Source organism: Lethenteron reissneri, chromosome 66 (genome assembly GCF_015708825.2).
Source record: "Lethenteron reissneri isolate LAM-NWPU_2019-01 chromosome 66, ASM1570882v1, whole genome shotgun sequence".
NCBI lineage: Eukaryota > Metazoa > Chordata > Hyperoartia > Petromyzontiformes > Petromyzontidae > Lethenteron > Lethenteron reissneri.
The window spans coordinates 1,967,741-1,982,538 of NC_083844.1; the positions used below are offsets into that span (position 1 = coordinate 1,967,741).

Consider the following 14,798-nt stretch of genomic DNA (forward strand, 5'->3'; position numbering starts at 1 on the left):
TCGTCACGGAAGTGGGGTTTTTGTTACGCGATCGTCTTAAATCCCACGACCATACATGCCTCTCGCCGTGCTAGCTTTGTGTGTGTATGCGTACACCTGTTACTACTCGTGGCGCGTTGGTCAGGTTGTACTTTTACTGGTAGCAACCTCCTAGTTACACCAGCCCACAGGGGATTATTGTGTCCGTCGTGCAGGGAGGGGCTGGGTGGGGAGGGAGGGGCTGGGTGGGGAGGGGAGGGTGGGGAGGGGCTGGGTGGGGAGGTTGGGGCTGAGTGGGGAGGTTGGGGCTGGGTGGGGAGGTTGGGGCTGGGTGGGGAGGTTGGGGCTGGGTGGGGAGGTTGGGGCTGGGTGGGGGGGTGGGAGGGGTGGGGAGGGGCTAGTCACCTTGTGGTGCCCTTATAAAACTCAACGTTTAACCTACTCACGCCGGCTTGTGCCCGCCCTCACAGTCCGGCATATTTACGGAATACACCACGCCGCCATTGACCCTGACCACTGACCGAGCAACCCAACGTTCCTACCAGCTCCCTCCGCAGGAATGTGTTAATTCTAAAACGTGGATGGGTTTTTTTGGGGGGACGGGGTCCCTTGAGAGTCCATGAAAGCGTAGAACACTCTTCTGCGTTGAGCTGCAATGTGCGGAGGACTGGGGATGTTTTGGCCAACTATATATCACTTACACTGTGTGTTGGTGCGGTTTTGATTTCTCTGGCGGTAGTGGGAGTGGTAGTGTAACGGTTAGCGCTACGCTTCACTGCGAATCCGGCACCCCGAATTCGATTCCCGCTCACAACCAACACCAGTGGCGATTATTGAACCGGTTCTGAGACTCGCCTAGGTCGACTCAGCCTCAAATGAGTACCTGGTGTGGTGTTTAAACATCGCCAATAGGGAGACAAAGGCGGTCGGGCGTGGTGCTGACCACCCGCCCCACTCGTGTGCCACAGTGTCGGCCTTCATCAGTGCTACTCGCTAACAGCACTCGCCACGACAGTCTGTTAGAGGTTATACGGGGGGATCTTTGCTAACCCATGCGGAATCGGGCGGATAATAGTTACTTAACTCTGCATAAAAGCGCCCAGATCCGGAAATGAAACCGAAGTGAGTGCATGAACACCTTGCAATGGGGGAAGGGGGTCGTGAGCGAGTTGCGACCCGGGGGTTGGCGAGTGAGCGAGCTGGTGGAGGAGGAGGATGTTCGAGAGGTACGACAGTTCACAGACGCAACATCTTCCAGCGACTTTCGGAGAGAAAGATGCGCACGAAAAACATGCTCAGCCTGCTGCTTCTACTGCTCGCCAGTGCGAGTGAGTGTCTCACAGATTCTCACTCATACTCACACACAAGATACTCATAGACTCTCACTCATACTCACACACAAGATACTCACAGACTCAAACTCACACACAAGATACTCACAGACTCTCACTCACACACAAGATACTCACAGACTCTCACTCATACTCACACTCTCACTCATACACAAGATACTAACAGACTCACACACATACTAATACACAAGATACTTACAGACCCATACATACACATATACTCACAGACTCAAACAGATACACAGATACTCACACTCACACATACTCACACACAAGACACTGACAGACTCACACAGTTACTCACAGACTCTCACTCATACTCACACACAAGATACTCACAGACTCATATTCACTTAGATACTCACAAACACACTCATACTCACACGCAATATAATTCACAGACACTCACTCATACTCACACACAAGATACTAACAGACTCACACACATACTAATACACAAGATACTTATATACCCATACATACACATATACTCACAGACTTCAAACAGATACACAGACACTCACAGACTCTCACTCATACTCACACACAAGATACTCATAGACACTCACTCATACTCACACACAAGATACTCACAGACTCACACTCAAGATACTCACAGACTTTCACTCATACTCACACACAAGATACTCACAGACTCTCACTCATACACAATATACTAACAGACTCACACACATACTAATACACAAGATACTTACAGACCCATACATACACATATACTCACAGACTCTCACTCATAAGCACACGCAATATACTCACACTCTCACTCATACTCACACACAATATACTCACAGACTCATACTCATACTCACGCACAAGATAATCACACACTCATACTCACACACAAGATACTCACATTCATACTCACACACAAGATACTCACAGACTCTCACTCATACTCACACACAAGATACTCACAGACTCACACACATACTAATACACAAGATACTTACAGACCCATACATACACATATACTCACAGACTCAAACAGATACACAGATACTCACACTCACACATACTCACACACAGGACACTGACAGACTCACACAGTTACTCACAGACTCTCACTCATACTCACACACAAGATACTCACAGACTCATATTCACTTAGATACTCACAAACACACTCATACTCACACGCAATATAATTCACAGACACTCACTCATACACACAAGATACTAACAGACTCACACACATACTAATACACAAGATACTTACATACCCATACATACACATATACTCACAGACTCAAACAGATACACAAGATACTCACAGACTCTCACTCATACTCACACACAAAATACTCACAGACGCGCACTCATACTCACACACAAGATACAGACTCTCACTCATACACAAGATACTAACAGACTCACACTCATACTCACACTCTCACTCATACACGAGATACTAACAGACTCACACACATACTAATACACAAGATACTTACAGACCCATACAAACACATATACTCACAGACTCAAACAGATACACAGATACTCATACATACTCACACACAAGATACTCACAGACTCTCACTCATACTCACACACAAGATACAGACTCTCACTCATACACGAGATACTAACAGACTCACACACATACTAATACACAAGATACTTACAGACCCATACAAACACATATACTCACAGACTCAAACAGATACACAGATACTCACACTCACACATACTCACACACAAGACACTGACAGACTCACACAGTTACTCACAGACTCTCACTCATACTCACACACAAGATACTAACAGACTCACACACATACTAATACACAAGATACTTACAGACCCATACATACACATATACTCACAGACTCTCACTCATAAGCACACGCAATATACTCACATTCTCACTCATACTCACACACAATATACTCACAGACTCACACTCATACTCACGCACAAGATAATCACACACTCATACTCACACACAAGATACTCACATTCATACTCACACACAAGATACTCACAGACTCTCACTCATACTCACACACAAGATACTCACAGACTCACACACATACTAATACACAAGATACTTACAGACCCATACATACACATATACTCACAGACTCAAACAGATACACAGATACTCACACTCACACATACTCACACACAGGACACTGACAGACTCACACAGTTACTCACAGACTCTCACTCATACTCACACACAAGATACTCACAGACTCATATTCACTTAGATACTCACAAACACACTCATACTCACACGCAATATAATTGACAGACACTCACTCATATACACACACGATACTAACAGACTCACACACATACTAATACACAAGATACTTACATACCCATACATACACATATACTCACAGACTCAAACAGATACACAAGATACTCACAGACTCTCACTCATACTCACACACAAAATACTCACAGACGCGCACTCATACTCACACACAAGATACAGACTCTCACTCATACACAAGATACTAAGAGACTCACACTCATACTCACACTCTCACTCATACACGAGATACTAACAGACTCACACACATACTAATACACAAGATACTTACAGACCCATACGAACACATATACTCACAGACTCAAACAGATACACAGATACTCATACATACTGACAGACAAGATACTCACAGACTCACACTCACACACAAGATACTCACAGACTCTCACTCATACTCACACACAAGATATAGACTCTCACTCATACACAAGATACTAACAGACTCACACTCATACTCACACTCTCACTCATACACGAGATACTAACAGACTCACACACATACTAATACACAAGATACTTACAGACCCATACGAACACATATACTCACAGACTCAAACAGATACACAGATACTCATACATACTGACAGACAAGATACTCACAGACTCACACTCACACACAAGATACTCACAGACTCTCACTCATACTCACACACAAGATATAGACTCTCACTCATACACAAGATACTAACAGACTCACACTCATACTCACACTCTCACTCATACACGAGATACTAACAGACTCACACACATACTAATACACAAGATACTTACAGACCCATACAAACACATATACTCACAGACTCAAACAGATACACAGATACTCACACTCACACATACTCACACACAAGACACTGACAGACTCACACAGTTACTCACAGACTCTCACTCATACTCACACACAAGATACTAACAGACTCACACACATACTAATACACAAGATACTTACAGACCCATACATACACATATACTCACAGACTCTCACTCATAAGCACACGCAATATACTCACAGACTCACACTCATACTCACGCACAAGATAATCACACACTCATACTCACACACAAGATACTCACATTCATACTCACACACAAGATACTCACAGACTCTCACTCATACTCACACACAAGATACTCACAGACTCTCACTCATACTCACACACAATATACTAACAGACTCACACATACTCACACACAAGATACTCACATTCATACTCACACACAAGATACTCTAACACTCACACTCACTCAGATACTCACAGACTCACACTCATACTCACACACAAGATACTCACAGACTCTCACTCATAATCACACGCAATAAACTCACAGACTCTCACTCATACTCACACACAAGATACTCACAGACTCTCACTTATACTCACACACAAGATACTCACAGACCCTCACTCATAATCACACACAAGATACTCACAGACTCTCACTCATACTGACACACAAGATACTCACAGACTCTCACTCATACTCACACACAAGATACTCACAGACTCACACTCATACTCACAGACTCTCACTCATACACAATATCCTCACAGACTCACACACAAGATACTGACAGACTCACACTCATACTCACACACAAGATACTCACAGACTCACACTCATACTCACACACAAGATACTCACAGACTCTCACTCATAAGCACACGCAATATACTCACACTCTCACTCATACTCACACACAAGATACTCACAGACTCACACTCATACTCACACACAATATACCTTCAGAAACTCACTCGTACTCACACACAAGATACTCACATACTCACACTCATACTCACGCACAAGATAATCACAGACTCACACTCATACTCACACACAAGATACTCACAGACTCTCACTCATAAGCACACGCAATATACTCACACTCTCACTCAAACTCACACACAATATACTCACAGACTCACACTCATACTCACGCACAAGATAATCACACACTCATACTCACACACAAGATACTCACATTCATACTCACCCACAAGATACTCACAGACTCACACTCATACTCACACACCAGATACTCACAGACTCATACTCACACAAAAGATACTCATAGACTCACATCTCATACTCACACACAATATACTCACAGACTCTCACTCATATCACACACAATATACTAACAGACTCATACTCACACGCACGATACTCACAGACAAGATACTCAAAGACTCACACATTCTCACACACAAGATACTCACAGACTCACACAGATACTCACATTCTCACTCATACACACAAGATACTAACAGACTGACACACATAACAATACACAAGATACTTACATACCCATACATACACATATTACTCACAGACTCAAACAGATACACAAGATACTCACAGACTCTCACTCATACTCACAAACAAAATACTCACAGACGCTCACTCATACTCACACACAAGATATAGACTCTCATTCATACACAAGATACTAACATACTCACACTCATACTCACACTCTCACTCATACACGAGATACTAACAGACTCACACACATACTAATACACAAGATACTTACAGACCCATACAAACACATATACTCACAGACTCAAACAGATACACAGATACTCATACATACTCACACACAAGATACTCACAGACTCACACTCATACTCACACACAAGATACTCACAGACTCTCACTCATACTCACACACAAGATACTCAGACTCTCACTCATACACAAGATACTAACAGACTCACACACATACTAATACACAAGATACTTACAGACCCATACATACACATATACTCACAGACTCAAACAGATACACAGATACTCACACTCACACATACTCACACACAAGACACTGACAGACTCACACAGTTACTCACAGACTCTCACTCATACTCACACACAAGATACTAACAGACTCACACACATACTAATACACAAGATACTTACAGACCCATACATACACAAGATACTCACAGACTCATATTCACTTAGATACTCACAAACACACTCATACTCACATGCAATATACTCACAGACACTCACTCATACTCACACACAAGATACTAACAGACTCACACACATACTAATACACAAGATACTTACAGACCCATACATACACATATACTCACAGACTCTCACTCATAAGCACAGGCAATATACTCACACTCTCACTCATACTCACACACAATATACTCACAGACTCACACTCACACTCACGCACAAGATAATCACAAACTCATACTCACACACAAGATACTCACATTCATACTCACACACAAGATACTCACAGACTCTCACTCATACACAAGATACTAACAGACTCACACACATACTAATACACAAGATACTTACAGACCCATACATACACATATACTCACAGACTCAAACAGATACACAGATACTCACACTCACACATACTCAGACACAAGACACTGACAGACTCACACAGTTACTCACAGACTCTCACTCATACTCACACACAAGATACTCACAGACTCATATTCACTTAGATACTCACAAACACATTCATACTCACATGCAATATACTCACAGACGCTCACTCATACTCACACACAAGATACTAACAGACTCACACACATACTAATACACAAGATACTTACAGACCCATACATACACATATACTCACAGACTCTCACTCATAAGCACAGGCAATATACTCACACTCTCACTCATACTCACACACAATATACTCACAGACTCACACTCACACTCACGCACAAGATAATCACAAACTCATACTCACACACAAGATACTCACATTCATACTCACACACAAGATACTCACAGACTCTCACTCATACTCACACACAAGATACTCAAAGACTCTCACTCATAATCACACGCAATAAACTCACAGACTCTCACTCATACTCACACACAAGATACTCACGCTCTCACTCATACTCACACACAATATACTCACAGACTCTTGCTCATACTCACACACAAGATACTCACAGACTCACACTCATACTCACACACAAGATACTCACAGACTCTCACTCATACTCACACACAAGATACTCACAGACTCTCACTCATACACAAGATACTAACAGACTCACACACATACTAATACACAAGATACTTACAGACCCATTCACACACATATACTCACAGATTCAAACAGATACACAGATACTCACACTCACACATACTCACACACAAGACACTGACAGACTCACACAGTTACTCACAGACTCTCACTCATAATCACACGCAATAAACTCACAGACTCTCACTCATACTCACACACAAGATACTCACAGACTCTCACTCAGACACAAGATACTAACAGACTCACACACATACTAATACACAAGATACTTACAGACCCATACATACACATATACTCACAGACTCTCACTCATAAGCACAGGCAATATACTCACACTCTCACTCATACTCACACACAATATACTCACAGACTCACACTCACGCACAAGATAATCACAAACTCATACTCACACACAAGATACTCACATTCATACTCACACACAAGATACTCACAGACTCTCACTCATACTCACACACAAGATACTCAATGACTCTCACTCATAATCACACGCAATAAACTCATAGACTCTCACTCATACTCACACACAAGATACTCACGCTCTCACTCATACTCACACACAATATACTCACAGACTCTCGCTCATACTCACACACAAGATACTCACAGACTCACACTCATACTTACAAACAAGATACTCACAGACTCTCACTCATACTCACACACAAGATACTCACAGACTCTCACTCCTACACAAGATACTAACAGACTCACACACATACTAATACACAAGATACTTACAGACCCATTCACACACATATACTCACAGACTCAAACAGATACACAGATACTCACACTCACACATACTCACACACAAGACACTGACAGACTCACACAGTTACTCACAGACTCTCACTCATAATCACACGCAATAAACTCACAGACTCTCACTCATACTCACACACAAGATACTCACAGACTCTCACTCAGACACAAGATACTAACAGACTCACACACATACTAATACACAAGATACTTACAGACCCATACATACACATATACTCACAGACTCTCACTCATAAGCACAGGCAATATACTCACACTCTCACTCATACTCACACACAATATACTCACAGACTCACACTCATGCTCACGCACAAGATAATCACAAACTCATACTCACACACAAGATACTCACATTCATACTCACACACAAGATACTCACAGACTCTCACTCATACTCACACACAAGATACTCACAGACTCACACTCACACACAAGATACTCACATTCATACTCACACACAAGATACTCTAACACTCACACTCACTCAGATACTCACAGACTCACACTCATACTCACACACAAGATACTCAAAGACTCTCACTCATAATCACACGCAATAAACTCACAGACTCTCACTCATACTCACACACAAGATACTCACACTCTCACTCATACTCACACACAAGATACTCACAGACTCTCACTCATACACAAGATACTAACAGACTCACACACATACTAATACACAAGATACTTACAGACCCATTCACACACATATACTCACAGACTCAAACAGATACACAGATACTCACACTCACACATACTCACACACAAGACACTGACAGACTCACACAGTTACTCACAGACTCTCACTCATAATCACACGCAATAAACTCACAGACTCTCACTCATACTCACACACAAGATACTCACAGACTCTCACTCATACTCACACACAAGATACTCACAGACCCTCACTCATAATCACACACAAGATACTCACAGACTCTCACTCATACTGACACACAAGATACTCACAGACTCTCACTCATACTCACACATAAGATACGCACAGACTCTCACTCATACTCACACACAAGATACTCACAGACTCACACTCATACTCACAGATTCTCACTCATACACAATATCCTCACAGACTCACACACAAGATACTGACAGACTCACACTCATACTCACACACAAGATACTCACATACTCACACTCATACCCACACACAAGATACTCACAGACACTCACTCATAAGCACACGCAATCTACTCACACTCTCACTCATACTCACACACAATATACTCACAGACTCACACTCATACTCACGCACAAGATAATCACACACTCATACTCACACACAAGATACTCACATTCATACTCACCAACAAGATACTCACAGACTCACACTCATACTCACACACCAGATACTCACAGACTCATACTCACACAAAAGATACTCATAGACTCACACTCATACTCACACACAAGATACTCACAGACTCACACTCATACACAAGATACTCACAGACTCTCACTCATACTCACACACAATATACTCACAGACTCTCACTCATATTCACACACAATATACTAACAGACTCATACTCACACGCAAGATACTCACAGACAAGATACTCAAAGACTCACACATTCTCACACACAAGATACTCACAGACTCACACAGATACTCACATTCTCACTCATACACACAAGATACTAACAGACTGACACACATACTAATACACAAGATACTTACAGATCCATACATAGACATATACTTGTGGGGGCCGTTGGCCCCCGGGGTCCCTCCCGCCTGCATCCCCCTATTCGTTTACGTTACCCCACCTCCCTATTACCCGCTACGGTTTCGCCGGCATTCGAACGCGACACCCCTACTATTACAGCCTCGCGCCGCGCTCCCACGCTGCGAGCATACGTGCGCACATCATCATCAATCAAACGCCATGCTCGCAGTATAGCCCTGTGCGGCACGTTACCAATGCGCATCCGTATCCGACACGTAACGAACGTATGCGCACTCCCACACACACAGCTCTGCACGGCACTCACTCTTGCGCCGCTCTGCGCCGCGCTGGCCGCTCACGTTACGATCGCGCACCTGGGGTACGCCGATTTCGCACGACGAGAGCTTACGCATACACCGTACTACACGCGTTCACACTTATAACACGGGATCACACGAGCACACGCAAGCGCGGCACGCGCCGACACAACGACTCAAGTTGCCACCGCCGTGCGCGCGAGATAAACCGTACAACAATGCGCAGCCGATTACGCGCTCGAGCCGCGGGGCTGGGGGTCAGGAACTCACCACCGCGCCGCACTTTACGCACGTAACGAGCACACGCAAGCGGGGCACACGCCGACACAACGACTCAAGTTGCCGCCGCCGTGCGCGCGAGATAAACCGTACAACAATGCGCAGCCGATTACGCGCTCGAGCACACGCAAGCTCGCACAAAGCTAACAGCTTCATTGCGCACCGCGGTTTCGCACACGCGAGCGGGGTGCACGCCGACACGACGACTCGTCCCCTCCCGCACTCGCGCGTGCACGTCAACACAAGTATCGTGCAAGGACGATTCTCCTCTCACACGGCTGCGTAGGCACGCCAACACACAAAAGTGCTCTCCCCGGGCGTTAACACACACACCTCCGTACCCGCACCATCGTACAGAGACCACGGCCTTTACGCATACAACGACCACACACCCGCGAATGCAGTGCACGCTAATACCACGTTCAAAACACCCAACAACACGGTTTTGTTACTACGCTCGAGATTTTATTAACCCTTGTTAACTCACCGAGCCACCCGTGTGTGTGTACGAGCCAGCAAGGCGCTTCCAACCCACTCTCTAGTGGCGTGCAGCCCTATTCTATGCTGCGCTCTCTGTTACACCGCTTTCCTACTCGTCCTTACCCCGAACTAACCTTCTCCTACGGATCCTACTCTCCGCTCTGAGGTGTTGTAAGGCGCGTAATACGATACCGTCTGTAGTCCTAGGTGACCTTGCGGCGCTCAGGTCGTCCTGCAGACGATCCTGCGGCTCGCCCGATGACTCCCTCGTCGTTGACCCCGTGTCACTACTCCCGAAGAAGAGAGTTCCCTACTGCCCCTGCGTTTTCTTTTAAACTATCCACATCAAAGGCTAGGCGCCCCCGTCCCGACCGCCTTGGTCTCTCGACCAATCCTGAGCCCAGGATTTCCCGCCCTTTTGCGATCCCGCCGGCCTTTGACCTTTTGGCTAATCAGCAGCCCCGGGTCCTGATCCTAGCTATCTGCCTTGCTGACCCGTGTTTGTGTTTGTATGCGTTTCTAACTGCGGGGCTCTCTGAGCTCGCCGTGGTCGTGCGATCTCAAATCCGCCCATGGCGCCGCAGTGTTACTTAGCCTGGGAAGGGTCCTGTCCAATTCCCTGGCCCTGAGAAACCGTGGGGTAACCCCCCGAGGGGGCCCTCGGGTGAAAACTCAGGGTAGGTGACCCGACCACAAGGCCCTACGTGGGTGCGGGTGCGTGCTTTTGTGGGGGGGGGTGATGGGGGGCAGTGCAGTGGTGGAAGCCGGGCGTCTCCCTGGTTCGGCAGAGCGGCCCCGTCGTTGTGGCACCACATACTCACAGACTCAAATAGATACACAAATACTCACACTCTCACACATACTCACAAAAGACACTGACATATAAATGTGGCCTCCTCCTCCCCCCATCGAAATTTTTTGCCCTTAGCGGTGAGCGCGTATAGTGGTTTAGCGATTGTCGCAAACTTTGGTACGAACCGGCGATAGTATGACGCAAACCCGACAAAACTGCGGACTTCACCCACCGATGTGGGGGTAGGCCATATGCGCACACACGCAGTTTTGTCGGGATCCGTGGTTATGCCGGACTCGCTGACAATACGTCTGCAAAGATGATACTTCTGTGGCTTGAATTTAAGTTTGTCCGCCACACCCTGACAAACACCGACCACAACTGCAGCAGTTGCTCCTGGAACTTGCGCCCTAACACAATTACGTCATTCAAATAAATGAGGCACGAGTCCCATTGAAGACCTGCTAAGACTAGCTCCATAAGCCGGTGAAATGTGGGCAGAACAGAGTGAAGACCCATCGGAAGACAGTTGCATTGGAACAACCCCTGGGGTGTTCGGAACGTAGTTTTAGGCTTGGATCCTTCATTCAAGGGGAATTGCCAAAACCCTTACAGCAAGTCGATGGTTGAGAAAAAACGCGCACCCAACAAGTCGCCCATTGAATTGTCCATCTGTGAGAGTGGATACGCATCCACAATTGAGACTTTATTTAATTTACGAAAATTCACACAAAAACGAAAACTCCCATCCTGCTTTTTAACCAGGACAATGGGAGCCCCCACGGACTGGTGGAAGGGGAACTAATGTTGGCAGCCAACACTTTGTCGACTGCCTGGCGAACATGGTCCTTTTCTTTGGGACTGAGCTTATATGAATTTTGACGTATTGGAGCGGCGTTACCCGTATTGATAAGGTGCTGCAATAGTGATGTGCGGCCAATATCATATATCCCTTGACTAAAAATATCAGCGAATTATTGGAGCAATGCACGCAACTCGCCCTGCTGCTCTCCGGACAACTTAGAATTTTCTCTACACAGCGCGTCCATCCAAGCCTCATTTGACTTGCCTCCCAGCTCCACCACGGAAATTACCTCTATGGCTTTCTCGGCGGCCTCCTCACAACACAAGGCCATAACGTGGGCTAAAACTGTACCAGCTTGGACCACCGCGACTCCCAGCCCGACTTTCAACAATTTCAAAAAGGGCTCCCTGACTATCGTTTGGGCCGCCACCAACGCGACCCCGAATCGCCCTGTTCGAAGGGGTTATAAGGACCCCTCCAACGGTGTCTGCGTGATCAAGCTGCTTCCGCAGCTGCAAGGGCACCAACATCTGAGCACCTAGAGGGACCATGACAGTCTCCTTCACTAGGGCCTGAATCGTGGTGTTGGGTCTCTTCACTTGAGTCGGGGACTTCAAAAAGGCCAACCGCCATCCTGAAGGAAATTCAATACACCCTTGATCCACGAGGATCTTAAGGGGCATCCTGCCAAGAAAATCGGTGCCCAAGAGAAACGACACATCCAATGTCTTAGAAACTAACACTGGCCCTGTCAACTCAATGTCCCCAATGCGGACTTTCACCAATATTTGGCCTAGAATACCCAAACTCCCGCCATTCGCGGCAACACATGTGAAGTATTGGAAATGACGGCAGGAACTTCTTGACGGGTAACACACTTTTATTAAATCTTGTCGTGTCACAATACAACGTGTGGTCTCTATTCTTTTGACTATACACTCCACTTAACTCGTGTAGACGCTATGCCTCTGGCTACACACAATGCACTTGACTCGTGTAGACCCTATGCCTCTGGCTACACACCATGCATTCGACTCGTGTAGACCCTATGCCTATGGCTACACACCATGCATTCGACTCGTGTAGACCCTATGCCTATGGCTACACACAATGCATTCGCCTCTGGGTTACACAGAGTCCCGGTCCCATTAGGACAGCGGGACTAGGTACCGCAGGGCCCTATCTCTTCATCCCCGTCTTCATTCTTCGCTGGTTACATACTGCCTTTACGCCTGTGTGCATCCCCTTTTATAGCCCCTGCTCACGGGAGACGGAGCTGATGCGGACGTCGACATGAGCATCGCTCCTTAGTTAACCAATGACGACGCGCTATCTCTACGATCCGTTTTCCCCAGCGCATGTTAACACTACTCAACCAATCACACCGCGCTGCCACCCGATCACTCCCTCTCAGCGCGTCACCGGCACACAGCCAATCAGCACCACGTAACCCACGACCCCGCGCTGACCCCTGATCCTCCACCGTCAGCGCGCGTCACCACATACACAGCCAATCACTACGCGCTGGCACACGATCCCTACCACAGCGCATATCACCACTACACATGCACTATTCACCGCATTAAGACAACAAGACCTTGGTGGCAAAGACTTAAAAATAGCTCGGAAATTATACTAGCCGACTCTCCCGTATCAATCAGCACACTCAGCTCTACTCCCTGCACGAACCCGACCACCGCGAATGATCCCAACCCCGCCGCCACAACATGGTGCGCCATCGCCGTCCACTGCCCCAAGCCCCACACCCCACAGCCACCTGTCATACACCAAGCTCTAAAGGCTAATGGTTAATCCGACTATACAATCCGCAAAGCCATCACTCCAACCATGAAGAAGGACCCTCTTGAGGAGCCATTCAAAACCATCACCTTATCCTACATTGCGGGGATCACAAAAAAGAGCTCCAAAATCTTGA

The 14,798-nt window shown here is 46.0% G+C and overlaps 1 protein-coding gene across 2 annotated transcripts in view; it reads left to right on the top strand.

Annotated features, from left to right (window-relative positions):
* Positions 1–453: 453 nt before the first annotated feature.
* The window catches only part of LOC133359882 (elastase-1-like), a 39,447-nt gene continuing 25,102 nt past the window's right edge, over positions 454–14,798 (top strand). For both annotated transcript variants that reach the window (XM_061578444.1, XM_061578445.1), the window contains exon 1: positions 454–1,307. In XM_061578444.1, coding sequence (XP_061434428.1) covers positions 1,124–1,307 — 184 coding nt within the window. In that variant the 5' untranslated portion in view covers positions 454–1,123. The remainder of the gene's footprint in view (positions 1,308–14,798) is intronic.